The 21,304-nt window shown below is 43.7% G+C and overlaps 1 protein-coding gene across 7 annotated transcripts in view; it reads right to left on the bottom strand.

The window, feature by feature from the left end:
- The window catches only part of WWOX (WW domain containing oxidoreductase), a 1,100,068-nt gene that overhangs the window by 520,687 nt on the left and 558,077 nt on the right, over positions 1-21,304 (bottom strand). The window contains exon 10 of one of the 7 annotated variants that reach the window (XM_088476822.1): positions 5,244-5,291. The exons of the other annotated variants lie outside the window; for them this stretch is intronic. Coding sequence (XP_088332948.1) covers positions 5,289-5,291 — 3 coding nt within the window. The 3' untranslated portion in view covers positions 5,244-5,288. Of the gene's footprint in view, positions 1-5,243; positions 5,292-21,304 lie in introns of those variants that run through there. 7 annotated transcript variants of the gene reach the window in all.

Raw genomic sequence — 21,304 nt, 5'->3', positions numbered from 1 at the left:
TGAACTGAAGCTATTATTTTCTTTTATCCGACTGTAAGAGAACAATAATAAAACGGCATCTCAGGATTTCAAGAGCCTCTAAAAAATGTGTTGCCTGAAATGTGTTATCTGATGCCTTTTCAGAAGAATGAAACAATGGAAATGTAACTGAACCTGTGAAGAGCCTGACCTTAGGGGTTTGTTTAGTTAACGTTAAGACAATTACCCCTTTTCTACCGCCGCAAAAACCCGGGTTATTGCTCAACCGGGAGGCTCCTAGGAAAAAATCCTCGGATCAACTGACCTGGCATTTCTTCCCGGGTCTCGGGCAGGGTTTTACAGGCTCAGTGTAAACGGGTAACACGGGTCCATCCAGCCCGGGACCCATTTACAGCATGGTGATTGGGTGAAATTTGAAGGTGTGACTGTGACAGCTGTCACCAGAGAGGGAGAGATTACAGCCTCCCTGCATGACCCGAACTATTCCGGTATTTACCCCCATCCCTGCTGTATACAGGGAGGCTGTAATCTCTCCATGCCCGTCTCCCCGACGATGGCTGTGACATCAGACACCCTCCCGGAAAGACACCTTCCCCCCTTCGCAGGTTGTCCGACCGCTCCGGTCTGGCGTTCAGGGGAGAGCTGGAGTTTCCGGCACTTGGTGATGACGCCATTTCCAAGCACCGGCAGTGCACCCGTGTGCAGTGTGAACGGGGCAGACCCGGGAATATCCCGGGTGAGCGCCACAGTGAGAATAGGGTAAGTCCCGGGTCTGACCCGGTTTGGGGGAGACCTGGGATTTTGTGGAAAAGTGGTATATGTGATGTAGTGCAAAAGTCTATTTTATTTATATTTTATTACTAGGTCCTCTGAGTTTTGATAGGAGGCCACAAACAATTTGCTGAAGTGGACAGTATGCAAATGAATGACTGGGTAGCACTCTGTCTCTCTGTACCTCAGGGAGATGCATGGGGAAGACTATATAAAAAGGATGGCGGTGGTACATGTACTGCCACAGTCCTTGGTCTGCTATTGCCATCTCAGGTTGGTGATAGCAGGGAAAAATCAGTGTAAAATAGCCTTCTTATATGAATAAAGTATTTTCTTATTTTTTTTAAGATTATTTTTTTTGATTTTGATGATGTAATTAAGACTGAAAGACCAATTTTGGGCTTTCCCTTCCATTGTGCATGTGTAAATCGGCTAATTGGGTCCAGCATGCCCATATTCCCTGTGTCTGGCCCATATCCCCTGTGTCTGGCCCATATCCCCTGTGTCTGGCTACCTGGCCAGTATAGCTCTGCTGCACTGGTAAAACTTTATTGCTAAATGGTTTCTGCAATGATCGGCAAAAGAAAATCAGCCCTACTGCCATGCCAAACTAGGCCTTCATATTCTAAACATTACTAGAAAAATTTCAGAATTGGATTGGTTTCACCAGTTTCATTGAACAATCTGTGCAAAGACAATAAAGAAAACAGTGGAAAAAAAATATATATTTTCCCATTTAGTAGATATAGGGGATATAGGGGCCCTGGGCTGGATTAAGGGGGGGGGGGGCGACAGGGAGGGTCGTCCCTGGGCCCCCACACACAGAGGGCCCCCACACGAATGCATGCAGCAGTCAGTGCTGCTGCATCAGCTTGGGGCAGGGCGGTAGTGTGGATGGCACATAAGTGCCATCAGCACTACACAGCACATACACACAACCGCCGGCGCCGGCAGCTGTGTGTGTTTTAGCAGCCGATGAGAGTCAGACAGACTACTCCTAAGGGCACTGCTGGGGGGGGGATGGACTACTCCATAGGGCACTGCTGGGGGTACTACTAGGGCACTGCTGGGGATACTACTGGGGGCATTGCACACTGCCGGGACCACTACTGGGGGACACTGCATAGAGAGGGGGTACTACTAGAGGCACTGCTGGGGATACTACTGGGGGAACTGCACACTGCTGGGACCACTACTGGGGGACACAGCATACAGGGGGAATCACTACTAGGGGTACGTCTGGGGGGGACTACTACTGGGGGCAAGGCTGGGCTGGGCTCTGTGTGGCTTGAAGGGGGCCCCCGCAATTTAGTTGCCCTGGGGCCCCCACAAACTTTAATCCGGCCCTGTAGGGGCCTATTAATTAAGAAAAAGAAAGTTACATTCAATGGCGTCCCTCCCCCCCGGTGACACAGAGTGCAGGGTGGGAGACGAAATGCGCGCGATGACATAAAAGGGGTGTGGCCACATGGGAAGGGGGCCCGAACACCCGTTCTTATCACATGGGGTGTTGGAGGTGGGGAGTGCCGGAGGTGTGGACTGCCCTGTGTGCAGTGCCGGGTCCCTCATGGGAAGGGGGGAGGCCACTCGGCCCAAACCACCATTCTCATCACTCGGGGGTGATGGAGGTGGGGAGGTTACATTCCTTATCAACACAATAAGCAATATTCGCCAGGACGCGGGCTCCGATAAGTGCTAGTAAAGGTGATCAGTAAGATCTAAAAGTGATACCTTATTCTATTACTTTACTTACGGGTTTGGACCAGGCTGCAAAATTACCTATGAGCGATTGGGCAAAGCAGAAAACATGCAATGTTTATTGTGGTCTCTCCAGCCCATCGGAGAAGGATTGCAGAAAAAAAAGCTTAACTTAATTCTTCATTAAACATATGGAAACCCAAATCTACTGTATGCAACACTCATTTAAGAGAGGTGGGTTAATTAAAACATCAGATTCATCTGTACATCCACTCCAAATTAAGAAAAATTTTGTCTTCTTAAATTAAAAAAATACATCACCACACACTGTATCCTTGCCAGCTGGCAACATGTTAAATGGTCCACTGTAAACAGAACCCTAGCATACAGTTAGACCCCCCCCCCCCTCAGCCACCTCTACAGCTATCTTACCTCCCATCAGCATTGGCTAATAAATTATTTTAACAACTGAAAGTGGCAGGCTTTTGTACTGTAATGAACACTATGGAGCCTGATGAATGCAAGTGCTGCAAAGAAAACGTCAGTCCTTTCATTAAGAAAACCTTTCCAACTTCATTATATTGAACGGGTGTTGGAGCTATCAGGGTGATACATGACATGGTCAATTCTTGTTGCTCTTTAAATGACTTTTCATGATAACAGAATATACTTTCAAACTTTGAGGAAAAAGATACACAATCCACCCAAGCCACTTTGGTTTAATTGGGAGCCAAGTTCTATCCGGCAAATTGAATAAATGAAAAACAACATAATCCCGCTAACATTCACAGTCTCTAAACCTCATATTTCCCTTTCCACTTTGCATACCTCCCAAATGTCCAATTTTGGTTGTATATTCTCTATTCTAGTGCCTCAATAGGGGGTGGTTTCACCCAAAAGTGGGTGTTACTGGATGGATTGGGGCGTGTCTTATTTTATCCTGATTTCTGTGGTTTAAATGTTGGGATGTATAAAGTTCATGGACAGACTCCACTGTAAAGGATCCCTATATGTCAACCAACCCACATAACCTCGTTGGTACCTACTCAAATATGAGACACCGCAACTTCTCCGGCTCAGGACACAGGTGTCTTGTGCACATGTTATTACTGGTCCCACCGGGGCGGGCAGTGCCAGCCAAAGAGTTCCGCAATAGGACCAGGACTTGTCCATAGACTTGTCCATAGATTCCTGATCATGTAAATAATATGCAGTTTATGAACACATTTGCTTCAACAAATACAGGTTAAGGCCCTGTTAAAAGTAGGCAGGCTGATTTCAGATTATATAATATTGAGGGACCAATGCATCTGTGTCACCAAAGCGCAGCAATAATAATATATTTTACAATGTAATATATATTGGTATAACATAATTTACCATGGTTCTTTAGTAAATGTGGATGGAAAAGTCAGGGCCACTGAAACTTTTTTTTCCTTTTGGGGGTGGTGGTGGTCAGGGTTGTCTTAAAAGCAGTGTGGGCCCTGGGCAAAGCAATGCACTAGGGCCCCTACCCACCCATTCACGGGAAAAAAATTGAAATGGTTAATAAAATTAAACCCTCCTGCATGTCCATCAGACCTCCAACACATGCAGAGAGACTCTGGGCCTGATTCAGAGCCGCTCATAAGCGGCCGCTCGTTCACTGCGAGCGATGTTCCCACATCTGCGCATGGGTCGTAATGCGCATGCGCCAACCAGTCAATGCGGTCGGAAATCGAGCGCTCGCAAAATAGCGAGTGCCTGCTAATTTGAGTGAGAGGATGAGGCATTTGTGGGTGGTAACAGGGGAAGGTGCTTGAAAACGGGGAGTGGAGATCCGAACGCAGGCGTGCCAAATGGTCAAAATGGGCGTTTTAAGGGAGTGCATAATTAACAAAGCAGCGTCATCGACCACGTCACTTGGTTGTCTCTTAGCCTGAACTGTTCGCATGATTGCGGTAGGAAAATCCAACCACAAGCACTGCGAGCAGTTCAGACGCCTTTCGATGTACTCAATTAATCAAATAAATAGCGGAGATGACGTAGGATGCGAGCGGCCAGGGGGCGTCTTTACAAGATAGCGAGCACATGTTTCGTTCGCTTGCTCAGACATAGAGGCGTCAACAGACCGCAAAGAGCGAGCGCTCAATTTAAATAGCCGGCCCCTTTTTCTGAACGAGCGAGCGCAAATAGCGTCCGGCTCTGAATCAGGCCCTCTGTCTGACTGGTCTGAAGCCGGCGGATGAAGTGAAACTGGGACTGAGGTGAGTACTCGCGGCTGTGGGGGGTGGGTTGGTGGGCCCCTACAAGCTTCGGCCCCTTGGGCAACTGCCCAACAAGCCCAATGGAAGAGATGACTCTGGTGGTGGCGTGGGGCGCTTGGCTGCTGAAGGGGCACAGCTACGCCCCCCCATTTTATACATTTCTAGGGTGCGCCAGCATTGGGGGCCCCGACTGCAGCATGGTTACGACTCTCTGCACTTCTGGGCCCCTACATAGTCCCGGGTAATCTGTGCCTGTTCCTCCTTTTCTGGGAGCCCCGGGGGAAGTGCTGTTGATAAGGGGCCCCGGTCCCAGAATATTAAAACCCATTTTAATGCCCATACTAGTACAAACACTCGCTCATTAGCTTGCCAGCTTCAATAGCCAGGAATGCCTGATGTTGGCTTCCAGTTACATGGTGGCACATTGCAATGCTAAAATAGCATTAATAAAACACTGTGCTAGGAACAATTCATAAATGTCCCTAGCATGGCCCTTCCGTCCCACACATCAGCTCACACACTGTTGCTTTCTGGATGGTGATGGATTTTCCCAGACGTAGATTTATTACAGTCGGAGTCACAATGATCGCACAGCTACTGTAGAGATAAATATGAGGAAAGCCTTTCATGAAGCCGCTGCAGCAATCACTAAATCATACATGTTTGATAAGGGATAGCGAAAACCCAGACAAATAACTGTTCAGTCCTACTCTGTATTAGGTAGATAAAGTCATACAGGAAATCAATGTGATGTATTGATAGAAAAAAAAAAATCCTGAGCTTAGGGACTGGGGCATGAGGCATTATAAATAGACAGGTTTATAATGGTCATTTAATGACATGTAAAAGTACTACACTGTATTCTGCGTTTTATTTTTACCTTCAAATCAGATGTTTTAAAACTAAAGTCATTTAACAGGTGCAGTAAACATAACTACAGTATATCATTTGGATATACTTTTCTTACATGTGTATATAAACGCCAGCGAGCTCCTGTATAAGGGGCAGATTAATGAGTTTGCCTTATAATGAAAGGACTAATTCCTATTTGGAATTCCCCTGTGACGGTACAAGGTTATCAATCAGTAAACTCTGTTTTATTTTGCTTGGACCCAGGCTACCGAAGGGTAATAATGTTTAAAACAGGCTAACTGTAATCATATACAAAAGGAGAATTGTTCAATAAATACAGCCATTTCTAAGATCGAGCAATAATAGAGACAGATCCGTATTAAAGAACTGCTCAGCGTTAAGCATTGTCAATTAGATTGCCATAAAAGAGATATCACACTTCAAAGACACCAATTTAAGGCTGCATTTGCCGACTGGCTCTCAGCTCATGTACTGCACAGCAGTGTATTATAGTGGCGTCCTCAGTGGTAAAGGATCAACGTTTTTAGACAGTTTTTCATGATATTTTGTAATGGCTGAAAAAGCACATTACAACCATTAACATCACCTTTTGCCTCTGTAAGAAGCATGAACAGCTTGCAGCAATTTCTCTATCCTCAATCTCCTAGTGACTGAAATTATTTTAGATGTTGGCTGTCGCTTAGGCTGGGATGTACTAAGGTTGCTGTGACCATTCCGCCAGTCACCGCAACCTTACTAATCGCATATGTACTAACATATGTGATTAGTATTGCAGAGGACAGCTCTTGCGACAAGAGCTGCCCTTTGTGAAGCAGCCAACGCCGGGTGACATGTCTCCGTGGTGACCTGTGCAGGAAGCCCTGGGCTCCTCTTCCCTGCACCCAGAAGATTAGGAGAAAGAGTAGGTGGAGGACCCAGGAGGAGTGCGGGCCGGCGACCATGGAGAGCGGGTGAGTGGGGGCCAGCGCTGGGCGACGGCGAAGCATTGGCAGCGGGGTGCGGTAAAAAGCCCATATGCTTCTATAGGGTAACGCCAGGTTTTTCTGGCGTTACCCTCTGCACCGACAAAAAAGTGCGCCCGGGGCTTTGTACATCCCAGCCTTAAATTTAGTTGCTGTAACAATGAGTGTGAAGTGTTGTTATTGCAGGTAAATCACAAGTGAAGATGCTAGGTATTACAGTCCTTGACAGCACCCCAGATCTCTTCTATTTGATTAGTGTTAATTCTAGCATCCTGCCCCTGTCACAACCCCCGTGCAGTTCCTCTTTCCTTCCTGGGGTGTTGCTATCTGCTCTGGTGCTTCTAGCACACTCTGGTCTGTATCCCAGCAGGTTGTTGCATTAGCTGAGTGTGCTAGAAGCACCAGAGCAGAGAGCGACACCCCAGGCAGGAAAGAGGAACTGCACATGTTGTGATAGGGGCAGGGTGCTAGAATGAACACTATTGATAACTAGCTGGCTCATATAAGGACAAGAATAACGGCTTGTAAGACAGGATTTATACACATAAGCAACTACTGCTTACTACTGTACATGGTAAAGACTGAATTGCGCAGTTTTAACCTGAGGTAGGAAAGAGAGAACTGGATGTGGCTTATATACATTATTTCAAAGTAACTGAAGTGTCAGAGTTGACACTATTACTTTATAACAATTTTATATTAACTTCAAAGTTCTTTAGGAAGTTTAATACATTTCCACCATAGTGTCTTTGCAGTGCCTTATTAGAGATCTGTCCACTGGCATATTTTATGGTACTACATGTTCCTGGAATACCCCAAAAGCCAAGATATCCAAAAGATTCAATGACCGTTAAAACAAAACAACAAAACTGCAGTACCGCTCATGACCACCAGGTGATCCTCATAAAATTAAATTTTAATATAGTTTCCAATGTATAGGCTTTACTAGGGCAGAATTTAGACATACCTTATTTGTGTTTATTTTATCGTTAAGATGTCTAAAAAATGTGAGTGTCCTTTCTGTCTCCAGCAGCAAGGTAATAAATAGGATGATATAGGATCTACAATTCAGCAAGTGCTTAAGCTATAGTATGTACTGTATGACTTTCTAGTTATTGTTAAACTACAAATACCAGCATGCTATTCTGAAGATACAGTACTGTGAAAACTGCGTTGCAAGAATAATTTTATTGGCTAATATCTGTATACAAATGTATTTTTCCTTTTCATGCGGTTTACATAAGGGAATATTTTTTCGTACAGCAGAACAGGCAGAGAAAACATAAATAATTTATCACTAAGTAAGCCACTCAGATTTCTGTTGATATAAATGGTTATATGATTCTAAACCAATTATTAGTATTTAGCCATGCTGTTATGTAGTTAAAACCCCACAGCATTAACTCCCATCAATTGTTAATGGTAACAAAATGGAAAAAGTACTAGAGATTATGTGAATATTTATTCAGTGAGATGAGTGTCCTCTGTCGTTGAGACATAGTATTAAGGGGAAATGTAAACAGAGTTCAGGCCGTCTTCATGTATTTACCTAACTACAATTATACAGATTTTATAGATGGGCCCATTTGCTTTTAGGGACTCTCTATCTCTAGTGTAAACATACCATGTTAAAGCCATCTCCAGAAAACAGAAAAACTGGGATTTGGTCAAAATGGAATCCCGACACTTGTCAGAATCTCGGCACTGGCATCCCGACCACCGGAATCCCAAAGGTAAGTAGCGGGGTTGGGGTGAGGATAAGCATTATAGTTAGGCATTAAGGGGGAAGGGGGTTAGGGTTCGGGGAGGGGAAGGTTAGGTTTAGGCACAAAGGGATGGTTAGGGTCAGAGACGGGGATAGGGAGAGGGGGAGGGCTAGAATACTGACCGACAACTGTCAGCATTTTAACCCTGTTGAGATTCTGACCGCCAGGATCCCATGCACCGGCATCCTGTACCCATCCCAGAATAACTATATACTGTAAGAAGCGGTTGGCTGACTCCATAATATGATTTAACAAGAAATGATTTTGAAACTAAAGTGATCATTTACAAAATCTGCGCAACATGGCGACACAGGCGCAAATGTAAATATGCAGCTACATATTGTTTCATGTCTGGAAAAGCTGTACATAAAATAGGTGTGCAACAAAATGCTGACACCAGAATGTCGACATGGGGAATGTCAATAGTTGGCAGGTGGACATAGTATTTTTACAGTATTTAAGCCCTGACGCTTACTGCGGCCTAACCCTAGATGGCAGTGCAACGACTGTACAATTACAACAGCTTTCTGATCGCACTTCATCTGGTGCAGCGGATAAGGTGCCCACATTGAACGATATGTCTTTTGGTGCAGACACCCTCCCTCATCCCCGAACATGCCCAACCTGCCTATATATATATATATATATATATATATACATATATATATACATACATACATACATACATACATACACATACAGTCAGGTGCATAAATATTGGGACATTGACAGAATTTTCATATTTTGGCCTCTATTCACCACCACAATGGCTTATATGTGCCTCCCACTTTTTAAGGGGCCAAAAGTAATGGGACAAACTAAACAATCCTAAATCTAATTTTCACTTTTTAATACTTTGTTGCAAATCCTTTGCAGGCATTTACAGCCTGAAATCTGGAACGCATAGACATCACCAGACGCTGGGTTTCATCCCTGGTGATAATCTGCCAGGCCTCTACTGCAAATGTCTTCAGTTCCTGCTTGTTCTTGGGGCATTTTCCCTTCAGTTTTGTCTTCATCAAGTGAAATGCATGCTCAATCGGATTCAGGTCAGGGGATTGACTTGGCCATTGCATAACATTCCACTTTTTAGCCTTAAAAAACTCTTTGGTTGCTTTTGCAGTATGCTTCGGGTCATTGTCCATCTGCACTGTGAAGTGCCATCCAATGAGTTTTGAAGCATTTGACTGAATATGAGCATATAATATTGCCCGAAACACTTCAGAATTCATTCTGCTGTTTTTGTCAACAGTCACATCATCAATAAATACAATGGAACCAGTTCCATTGGCAGCCATACAAGCCCACGCCATGACACTACCACCACCATGCTTCACTGATGAGGTGGTATGTTTTGGATCATGAGCAGTTCCTTTCCTTCTCCATACTCTTCTCTTCCCATCACTCTGGTACAAGTTGATCTTTGTCTCATCTGTCCATAGGATGTTGTCACAGAACTGTAATGGCTTTTTTAGATGTTGCTTGGCAAACTCTAATCTGGTTTTCCTGTTTTTGTGGCTCACCAATGGTTTACATCTTGTGGTGAACCCTCTATATTCACTCTTGTGAAGTCTTCTCTTGATTGTTGACTTCGACAGATATACACCTACCTCCTGGAGAGTGTTCTTGATTTGGCCAACTGTTGTGAAGGGGTTTTTCTTCACCAGGTAAATAATTCTTCTGTCATCCACCACAGTTGTTTTCCGTGATCTTCCGGGTCTTTTGGTGTTGCTGAGCTCTCCGATGTTTCTTTCTTTTTAAGAATGTTCCAAACAGTTGATTTGGCCACACCTAATGTTTTTGCTATCTCTCTGATGGGTTTGTTTTCATTTTTCAGCCTAATGATGGCTTGCTTCACTGATAGTGACAGCTCTTTGGATCTCATATTGAGAGTCGACAGCAACTGATTCCAAATGCAAATGTCACACCTAGAATCAACTCCAGACCTTTTACCTGCTTAATTGATAATGAAATAACGAGGGACTAGTCCACAACTGTCCATGAAATAGCTTTTGAGTTGATAGTCCCATTATTTTTGGCCTCTTAAAAAGTGGGAGGCACATATAGAAACCGTTGTAATTCCTACACCGTTCACCTGATTTGGATGTAATTACCCTCAAATTAAATCTGAAAGTCTGCAGTTAAAGCACATCTTGTTTGTTTCATTTCAAAGCCATTGTGGTGGTGAATAGAGGCCAAAATATGAAAATTCTGTCAGTGTCCCAATATTTATGCACCTGACTGTATTATATATATATATATATATATATATACACAGCAGACAGTGGTGGGCGGCACTCCAGGTCTATCAGTTTCACTTGGAGAGGCATGTGGGCACGCTGCTGTATCACTGTGTTGAGTGCTGGTCCATTATATATATATATATATATATATATATATATATATATATATATATATATATGCCAGAACCACATAAAATACATCGAAAAAGCCAAATCCACTGTAAGGCACAGACTGACATAAACTACACTGAAAGAGCCAGATCCACATAAGATACACTGAAAAAGCCAGACCCACATAAAAAGCCAGAAGGAAGGGGAAGTGCAGATCATGGATGTATCCATAGGGATCATTGCGCCTTATAACCAATGCAAGGAAATGGCACTGATTATACCATTTGAATGCATATATCTAAGCTACATAATGGGGGTAAGGTGTAATCAGGGAGATTGATAGACTCTTCAGGGAGTCTCCCTGACAATCATGGATAGTTGGCAAGTATGGATTAATGCTGCTATATTGGGTTATTATTATCCAATACTGGCTGCAATATCACATTGTATGTGGGCAGTATAAATGCTCATTCTAAGCACAAAGTCACTGATAGCAGGAATATGGCGCTGTGCAATGTGAAAACAGTGTGAAAATGGACAGTGGGGGTGTCACTCTCATTCACCCCAACTGGACACATGACCATCCTCCGAGCTCAATGCTTCCACCTAACCAGTCACCACACAGCTCACCCCACTCACCCTAGCTGATAACTGTCCTACTCATCCCTCCTACCCAGCCAGCCATAAAACTCTGCTCATCCCTACCCCACCTCCCCCTCAAGCCAGATATGTGGCAATCCTAGCTCATCCCTCCCACCCCAGCCAGATATATGACAGCCCTAGCTCATCCCTCCCACCCAGCCAGTCACATAACCTGGCTCATCCATCCCACCCCAGCTGGATATATGATAGCCCTAGCTCATCCCTCCCACCCAGCCAGTCACATAACTCAGCTCATCCCTTACACCCCAGCTGGATATATGATAGTCCTAGCTCATCCCTCCCACCCAGAAAGTCAGTCACATCAGTCAGCTCATCCCTTACACCAGGGCTAATCATGATGCAGCTCGCTTGTCACTCAAAATCCCTTTCATGGCCAGTAATGTAGGTTCAGGGCAACAGAAGGACTGGGGGATATGAAGGGGAAATCACCTTTGGGGGTTTATGGTTATTTCTACTTATATCCAACATGAATATGTATAAAGCTTTGAATTATGTACACAGTTCTGCACATACAGTATACCGGGCTACTAAAACCAACTGCATTTTTAGAACTGCTCTGTACCATTGAATGCATGGGCTAATACTTTTATAACATGGTCAAAAGTTAAACTTCAAACACATTTCTAGAAGGAATCTGTATACTTCGTTTTGTGGCAAAATTGAAATCTGTTATAGATTATAGAATCTGTTATAGAATTTATACTATTATCACATAATCTGGCTGTATGAAGTCAATTTCTTATACAGCTGCCATCATGGGCATAACTATAGTGGGTGAGGGGGGTGCCATTGCTATGGGGCCCAAAGGCTTAGGGGACCCTGGGTCATATAGTGGTCAATCAGGTTTCTAAAATGCCCACTTTTAAATTGGGTCTGGCCCCTTGCCCGGCCTTAAAAGGGAAACTCATCAGAGTTCATATAGATGGCAGTCTGTGTCTCTCAGTAAGGCTCACACTGATGTGATCCATCTCCCACACTCCCATTTCATCCTCACAGGTACTGCTGAGTTAATCAAAGAGGCTGGCACTGTCGGAGAATAGACCTCCTTAATTACAACCTTTGTGAGGCGAGCTGGAGGGCGGGGGGTTGTACTCTGAGATCAGGACTGTCCCAGAAAGGGACAGTGTACAGAAATTAAACGAATCTCCACTCAAAGTAGAATTTCCTTCATTAGGAAGTATCCCCCTCCTCAAGGAGCTTCATTAGGAAGTATCCCCCTCCTCAAGGAGCTGGTTGTTCCCCACCCCAACTTCCCTGTCTTTACACTCACTGCAAACGGAAATCTTCTTAGATGTGGAGGCCCTGCAGTTGTGGGGCTGCTATGTAAGATTCAATATAATGTGGCATAATATGAATTGGGAACACTACAATGTGGCATACAGTAATATGAACTGAGGGCACTATAATGTGGCAAAATATTAACTAAGGGCATTACAATGTGGCATAATATGCATTAGTGACACTGTGTGGCATCATGTGAACTGGAGGCACTGTATGAAATAGTCTACTCTCAGCACTACAATGTGGCATATTGTGTACAGGATGTGGCTTCAAACTGGGGCCATTGTGTGGTATAATGTATGGCACATAATGAACTACGGCACTACTATGGGACATAAACAACTGCTGCTGAGAGAGGGGTCTCTCTAGATTAAGCATTAGGGTGGGGCAGATCAACTTTTGAAAACTACTCTGCAGGAGCAGCCCGGATAGGAGATGCTGCTGGCAGGTTCGGGATCAGGGCCGGATTGTAATCATCATTAGGCCCTGCCCCTTTCTGGGGAAAGCATGAGATCAGCGGATTTCTGAGGAGGGGTCGGGGCTAAACGGTGCGATTCTCATCATTTCAGCCCCGCCTCCTTTCTACGTACCTACAAATTCCCAGTAATATCTCCTCAACTTGTCCACTTCGCTAGGCAGTGGCCGTGATGCAGGAAATCTGCTACTCTTCTGGGAGTGCAGGGGGCTACCTGAAAAATCGTGAGCATCCCGCGACTTCCGGGTGTGTAGGCAAGTATGGGGTGGGGGCCCCTTCAAAATGTTGCTATGGGGCCCACAAAGTTCTACCTAAGCCCCTGGCTGCCACCATACATCTGCTGTTCCAGTTCCATACAATCCTCCCTTTATCTGTTGAGGATCCTGCTCGTTTGACCATTTAATTATACAGTGACTTCTGGCTGCCTCCATGTTCTTCCTCACGTCATGACATTGCTACTGCCACATGTCAGGTCACTGCCACCTACAAGATCAACACACTCATCTCCTGGCTACGACATGCTGCTATGAAATAATGAGCTACAGGTTGTCCCATCACCAGACACGTCAAAATTGAACTCAACCAAGAAGAGCAGGAGATGACGACTCACTGAACTCAATATGGTTTTCAGACCAAGTCAACTGCATCAATAAAGCATCATTTTTAAAAAATCAGTTAAAATCAGATTACTTTCATACACTGCTACTGTTGTATTTTGGAACGAAGCACCCTTGTAGCTTGGGATACACTGAGCTTAGATCAAGAATTCCGTGATTATCCATTAGTGTATACAATTAGATGTGCTTTTATTTATCTTCCCTTTTCCTTAATGACTAGTGACAGCTTGGGCTTCCGTTAAGACAGTTGTGCATGTATTGCAGTGAATATAAATTACAATCATTCTACCCTATTGAGCATTTTATAGTCCTTCTACACAATTACATTTTTAGGTAAGGAGAGGGAATCCAAATTTTAAATAATCAGGAACGGGGGAAGAGGCTGACGCACCCTGTGCCAGGAGCACTTTACTAGCTGCTAGTAACGGATTTCTTTTAATGTTTATTAACCTCCCCGTAAATAGAAACTGCAATAAGGAACGAAATTAGATTTAATGATACATAAACACAGAGTCTTCTCCTTATTCCAATCTCTTTGTTTTGTTACTGGCTTCTCAGTGTTTATTACACAAGTCCAATAGGCGAGATTCATCAAACATGGTTAATTGATCTTCAACTTTTTATTTTTTTATTTTTTTTTAAAGAGTACACTAATGACACATTGTTGCATAAGCAAATCCTTCCATGATAGCAATCTAAGGTGTTTCGTCTGTACACAACGGAGGTCATTCACGCAGCACAATTGTGCATTGTGCATTTGACAATCTCTTTTGTTAGTGTTATGCCCTTCGATTGAACTGATGAATTGCGCCTAGATTTCCACCAAAGAGCATAAGTTTATGGAGCAAGATGGTGGTGTCTGCAGAGGGACAAAAACTTCCCCCAGCCAGAGGAGGAGATGGAGCATAGACATGCTCAGACATATGACGTTTATCATAAAACAGAGCATACGTTACGCATCTAGTTACATGATAAGGCAATAAACCTCACACATGTAGTGTCTGAGGGCACGAGCTGAACTGATACAAACAAAGCCAGGCGAATGTAGATATCAATTCATAAGGATCAATACATCTGACCCAATAGAAATACATTTTAGAAAGAATTAGTACAACGTGGACTTGTGTCTAACAGGGAAAGCTACAGACATTTATAGTAGGAATGTGCACCAGAGCATTTTTGCTGGATTTGGAATTGGTTCTGATTCGTCGTACGGATTTGGCTTTGGCAAACCGCCATGGCTGGTTTTGGATTTGGATTTTTTACAAAAATGTACATGTAAATGTTTTTTTTTTGTTTGTTTTATTTGTTCCTAGAGTATTATTAACCTCAATAACATTAATTTCCAGTAATTTCTGGTCAATTTAGACCACCTCACAGCTCACAATATGTTTTCACCATTATTGGCCAAAGGTTGCAGTGAGCTGGCTGGTTACTAAGCGACAGAGCAGCGGTACAGACACCGCAGTTTAAAGCACATCTATGGCACATTGCCACACAGCAGTGGAAGAAATAAAAGGTTAGTGCAAGATGGAATTGCCCAAGGAGTCACGGTGATTGTATATAGTTACACAGAGGGCTAAGGCTCAAGGAGTCACAGTGCTTGTATACACAGTGGGCTACAGCCCAAGCAGTCACAGTACTTGTATATGCAGTGGAGTACAGCCCAAGCAGTCACAGTACTTGTATATGCAGTGGAGTACAGCCCAAGGAGTCACGGTGCCTGTATACACAGTGGGGTACTTTTTAAACTTTCTTGAAAGTTTTTTTTGCTTTTTTAAACTTTTTTTTTTGCACACACAGCCACTTGCGAGTCTCTGTACACAGCCACTTTTAGCAGAGCAGTGCGCAGCGTGAGAGTGAAATGTTGCAGAGTCACGATCGCAGCGCCTTATGTAGTGGCAAACTCTCGTGAGAATCCAACGTCAGGACGATGATGTTCGGCCTCGCAGTGGGATCCGAGTCAGGCTGGGTGGACTCGAATCCCCGCTGTTCGGATTCCACAGAATCCAAAACGCTCATCCCTAATTTATAGAGCATTAAAGTAAAATAATCACAAAACAACTAATATACTCAACACCGGAAAAAATTATTTGTTTATGCACAAGTACATGGAAAGTGTTAAGACAGTATTGCTGCTTTCTCTGTGTTATATATAATTCATCACCCGTATTTCTTATACTGGCTGCTTAGTGAGAGAAAAGACAGACTCCTCAAGCAATCTAGTAGTGTAACTCCACTGATGGTTACTCCAAGAATAAAATGACTAAACGTAACGTACAGAAATCTCTTTCTAACAGTCAAATCTCACTGGATGTTATAAGTAGCCAGTGTAGTATTCAAAAATGTCAACATACCAAAATAAAAAATGAAGACATATGCCACATTTTTCATTCTTCTTGTCATACAGCTGACTGACATGTACATAGTATGGACGTTTCCAGCTGTGCGGGTCCTCAAACTGGCATTTTTAAGTGCAGGTTCTCCTGGCATAGAGAGCAGGGTGGGGTATATCCAAGCACACCTGGCCCCACTTCATCAGTAGAAGCTGTCAATAAGGTTATCCACACAGTATGTGACAATACACCCTCCGACTATAATGAAAAGAGGTGTCTTACATGTTTTTTTTTTAAACATAGAAAAAATAATTATACGTTGAAAAAGAAATGTAATAATAAAGGAAAAATAAACTTGAACATATAGATATATGTAATAAAACCCAACTCGCTGCTATTGGTCCTGGCATTAAATATGGTTTGGCAGAAGACACTGCATAACCGTCCCCCATTTCACAACTTAGGCAGGTGCCCGGTGACACTGCGGCGGTAGGCAGTTCGCTTAGGCCCTCTGCTCTACTCTGAAAAGCATAAACAGATGGTCCGTTCTGAGCATGCATGGTCAAGTTCATGCATCACAGTGGTCAAAAGCAGACTCTGCCGTGCTCTTCTCTGTGGGTGCTTCAGTAGGTGGATGTGGGGACCTTTAAGAAAAAGAAATAGCCAGAACAACCAGGACCAGAAATACTAACCATGGGTTTGCCTTATGAATAAATCTCAATCACTTTTTTATTGTAACACTATGTAGAAAGAGGAGACAATTAGGTGCAAGATTTTGGCTGTGAAAAATCACAGGAACCTAGCAACCAATTCTGAATTACCGTGGGTAAGCATGTGCCCGATATCCACTGTATTCAATAAAAAATGGTTGCGAAGTTTATTGCGGTCAAATACCCGCGGAGGGGGGAAAGATGTGGTCACGTAACACCCTGGCACTTACCAATGTGTTCCGGCCGCTCCTGGTTTGCTGTGCCTGGTTTGTATCTGCAGTATCTTTATTTCTCATACATTGGTTTACTGATTACAGTGCTAATCTGATATGTTTTGTTAGTTATGTTTATTGGCTCAGAGACCTAATAGGCATACCTTCCAACTGTTCCGATTTTTGTGGGACAGTCCCCACGCCTCTTGCCATGAGACAGTGCCCCCTCGGTAGATTGCAAAATATTTTTAGCCTTTCGAGTAGATCACGAAGTCCAAAAGTCTGGCCATCCCTGGTATAACATTACAACTAAGCAGATCTATGTAGTGTGCGGCTGCAGGGATTGGATGTGGGGGTGTCGCACCCAACATAGATCTGCTTATCTGCAGTGGTTTTAAGCTCCATGTGTATGGTACGTGGTCCCAGTCCAGGGTACAATATTTATATCTGGCTGCACACATTCTGTGGACCCACCCTGCCTCAAACAACAAGACTTTCTTCTTATCTCTAAGAATTTCTGGAACCTCACCTCTTTAGGCAAGCTTATCATGTTCCAGAATCTCCCATGTAACCTCTGTAAGCTATTCACCTAATTACTTCCCATCTTCCCAGTCCACACATAAGTTACTTATGTTCTCTTTCTATACGCACACAACCGTCTGACCCCAGGCTAACACTGCTGTGCAGAAAAAGAATATGTGAGCGCTAGTACAAGACAGTGGGTGATTAGCAATAAAATGTATATTTATGCAGTATCACTTTAGAAGTTTTTTTTTTTTTTAAAAAAGACAAATATTATTATTATTATTATTATTATTATTATTATTATTACCAGTTATTTATATAGTGCACACATATTCCGCAGCGCTTTACAGAGAATATTTGGCCATTCACATCAGTCCCTGCCACAGTGGAGCTTACAATCTATATTCCCTACCACATGTACACGCACAAACATACACACTAGTATATTTTTGGAGTGTGGGAGGAAACTGGAGTACCCGGAGGAAACCCACGCAAGCACAGGGAGAATATACAAACTCCGCACAGGTAGGGCTGTGGTGGGAATCGGCATAATACAGCAATAAATATTTCTAGAGCCAGACAAACAATATAAAAAGTATCAATGTTGTGTTGTTTGTTTTACTATAAGCTGACACCTTGTGGTTCTTGATTAATAAGCAGAGTCAATCCGCGTACAGAGTGATAGAGTAATGATAGTAAATAGGTCTCTTACCACTTATTGTCCTTAAATGATACACTGGGCTGCATATGTCCCGTTTCTATTACAGATCTTATAGCCGTACCCGCTCGGGTATAACGGTATTAGTTAGTTGTTTTTAAATAATGCTTTAGGTTGCAATAAAGGTTCCCGTTTAATCCATAACCGGAGGTGGTACTCACAGGTAGCGTACTGGAGACCTATGGAAATCCTCCTGTATTTGTGGGCCACGGGTCCTTTGCGATGTACCGGGTATGCTCCTGAGACACCTGTTTGTGTCCTCTCTGAGCCGGCCACAGAGATCACGGCAGTGCGTGGTAGCTGTGCAGTCCAGTGGATGCGGCACCAGGTGGATAGCTGTTAGCTTACACACAGGCAGTGTGTAATAGCCGTGCAGCCCAGTGGTAACCGCGCTGGGTAGGTTGCTGTAAACTGCAATAATCCTGTTCAAACATTGATAAGTACAAGGTGCAGAAGGCTAAAAAGGCTTAAGTGGGTGCCTATGTCAGCAGAGCCTTCACTAGTTTCTCCAGGTCAAATAGCTCCTCAATCTCCCTAATACACTAAGGCACCCTGGCCAGCTCCGCTGCCCCATCCCATGGGATATCATGACATCAAGGAAGAGGGAGTCGGGACCAGGAAGATAAGCACCGGGAGCATTCTACAGATATGCAGGCCATACTTACCTACTCTCCCGAAATGTTCAGGAACCTCCCGATAATCTGGTGGCACTCACGACCTCCCAGAAGACTAGGCAAGTCTCCTGGAACCGGCCACCACCAGACCACACCCCCTGTACATCCCCCCCCTTCATGCCCGCTGACTTACTGTGCAAAAGTGGGCAGTCCGGGGTAGGGACAGATGACGTGATTTGTGCTGAATCGCGTCATAGTAGCCCTGCCGCCCACTTTACAGTGCCTGTATTATCGGCTCTATAAAGCAGGGGGTGGGGCCACAATGATGTGATTGAGTCACCATGCCCCCCTGCTGTGAGTAGAGAGCCAACCCGGCTTCCCCCTCCCGGAGAGGGCAGCCTAAAAGTCGGTAAGTATGGTGTAGGCACTGCTCCCACACCCTTATGCTGGGTACACACTGGCCGATATATTGGCCGATCAATTGATCGGCCAATATATCTGCTGGCCATCGGCCAGTGTGTACAGTCGATATGTCTGTGAAACGCGTCGTTCACAGACATATCGCATTGGCTGTGCTGCACAGCCGATGGACAGATATATCTGCAGACTTATCTGTCCTGCCGTAAGTGTGTACGGGCAGTCTGCAGACTACCCATACATAGACAGCGGCAGCCACGGGGAAGGGGGTCCCTGCCCGACCCGTCTCCCTGCCAGTGGGACCTATGGCTGCCGGACAGATGATGGCCGTTCAGTGTGTATGAATGAGCATCATCTAAAGATATATCTGCAGATCACTCGATCTGCAGATATATCTTTCAGGTGTGTACCCACCTTTAGTTACAGCCCTGCCGCTGATTACTCAATGAGTATCTTTATCTTCCAGTGTATCTACTGCATGCATTGTCATTGGCCTGCCTGTTATACTTGGTATTAATGTCAGTTTCCATACAAATGAAAATAAGAAACGCTAACTGATATAAAACATAGCATTATGATTATAGTATCACTAAGGGACAAGCTAGCCACTGGATAGTGTTAGGGAAATGCTAGTGTCAGACCGTTTGAACTGTGTTTTCCCCTACACCTTTTCTCCAACAGACAGGGAAATTACTTTCTTCCATGTCACATACTTACTTTTGTGTATGTTTAATATCCTGAATATACCTCAGGGCTTTTTTTGGCTGCGTTCTGAACATCATCTAGTTTTAAATTAACAGAAGATGTTTTACTCTCATGTATACTGAACTCATTTGCAAAGAATGTACCTCGGGCCAAAAAAAACACCTTGAAGTGTTTATATGCGACTTCAGCTACAAGTCTGATTGCTATGGAGGATGAAACGCCAAGCTTTCTGTGCAGAGGAAAAGGGATGATCAGAGAGGTACACCTTAAATATGTATATTTTTTTTATAATAACTATCAAAAATTGGAATGCCAAATTACCGGTTATGTTGTCATGATCTGTGTTCTAAAATCTGAACATACTTTGCTCAAAAAGTTTATTCAGCAAATCACTGTGTGTTCGAAAACAAGAGGCATAAAGCACTTTGATGAAACATACAGTACACACTTCAGAAGCCTGTTTGGTGTCACCTTTCCCAGTTAATGCTGGGTACACGCTACGCGATCCTGGATCGTGGCCGGCGGCACGATCGGTCAGTCGGCCGTACACACTAAATAATATATATTGTGCGACCGAACGATATATCGGTCAGGGGCCACATCCAGGAGCATCGTGTCGTTCAAGATATCTTTTGATCGTCCTGCACTGCAGGGCGGTTAGAAGATGCGATGAACGACCTCCAGGATCGTGTGGTAGTCCGTACTCACAAGACGATCTGCCCGATCCGCCATAACGTCTAATGTGTACCGAGCATGACAGTTCTAAGAGACTGAATAGAATGTCTATTTGGGTCACTCCAAGCTCTGTGTACAGTTCCTTGTGGAACACAATAAACTAAAGGAATACCTTCCATACTGAATGTTTTATAAAACCACTGTATAAACTTTTAACTGCTGAAACTAACATAACAAAATAACATGTACCTATGAGATATACTGTACATACAGTATATTTATCTATCCCTAAGGATGGCAAAAATATCTCTCTCCTAAGAATTAGCGTAAACATATTTCGCATTAGTTAGCTCAGAAAATCATACAGTGATTAGTGCACTATGTGCCTTTTCTATGTTATGTTTCAGCGGAGAGTTGTGATATATTTCTAGAATTAGAACTTATTACTAATTAAACAATTATAGGACAATAGAGCAATAGACTAGCAGAATAGCAATGCTTCAAAACTATCAGTGATTTATCAGATGGGGGGGCAATAAAGAATAACGTTTATAAAACAAGTGATGTGTAAAATACTCAAGTTTTGGGTCAGTCTTCTAAGGTAGAATTATCCACATTGTAGACTTAACCAATGTTAAAAAATAGTAAGCAAGTGTACTGCGTCTGTTTTTCTTTCCACTTTTAAGAAACATTTGTATTTCATGTAT

The sequence above is a fragment of the Taudactylus pleione genome, unplaced genomic scaffold (assembly GCF_031769625.1).
Source record: "Taudactylus pleione unplaced genomic scaffold, aTauple2 ptg000195l, whole genome shotgun sequence".
In the NCBI taxonomy this organism is placed as follows: Eukaryota; Metazoa; Chordata; class Amphibia; order Anura; family Myobatrachidae; genus Taudactylus; species Taudactylus pleione.
Note: the sequence above shows the minus strand (reverse complement) of the source record. Positions and strands in the feature narration are given on the sequence as shown.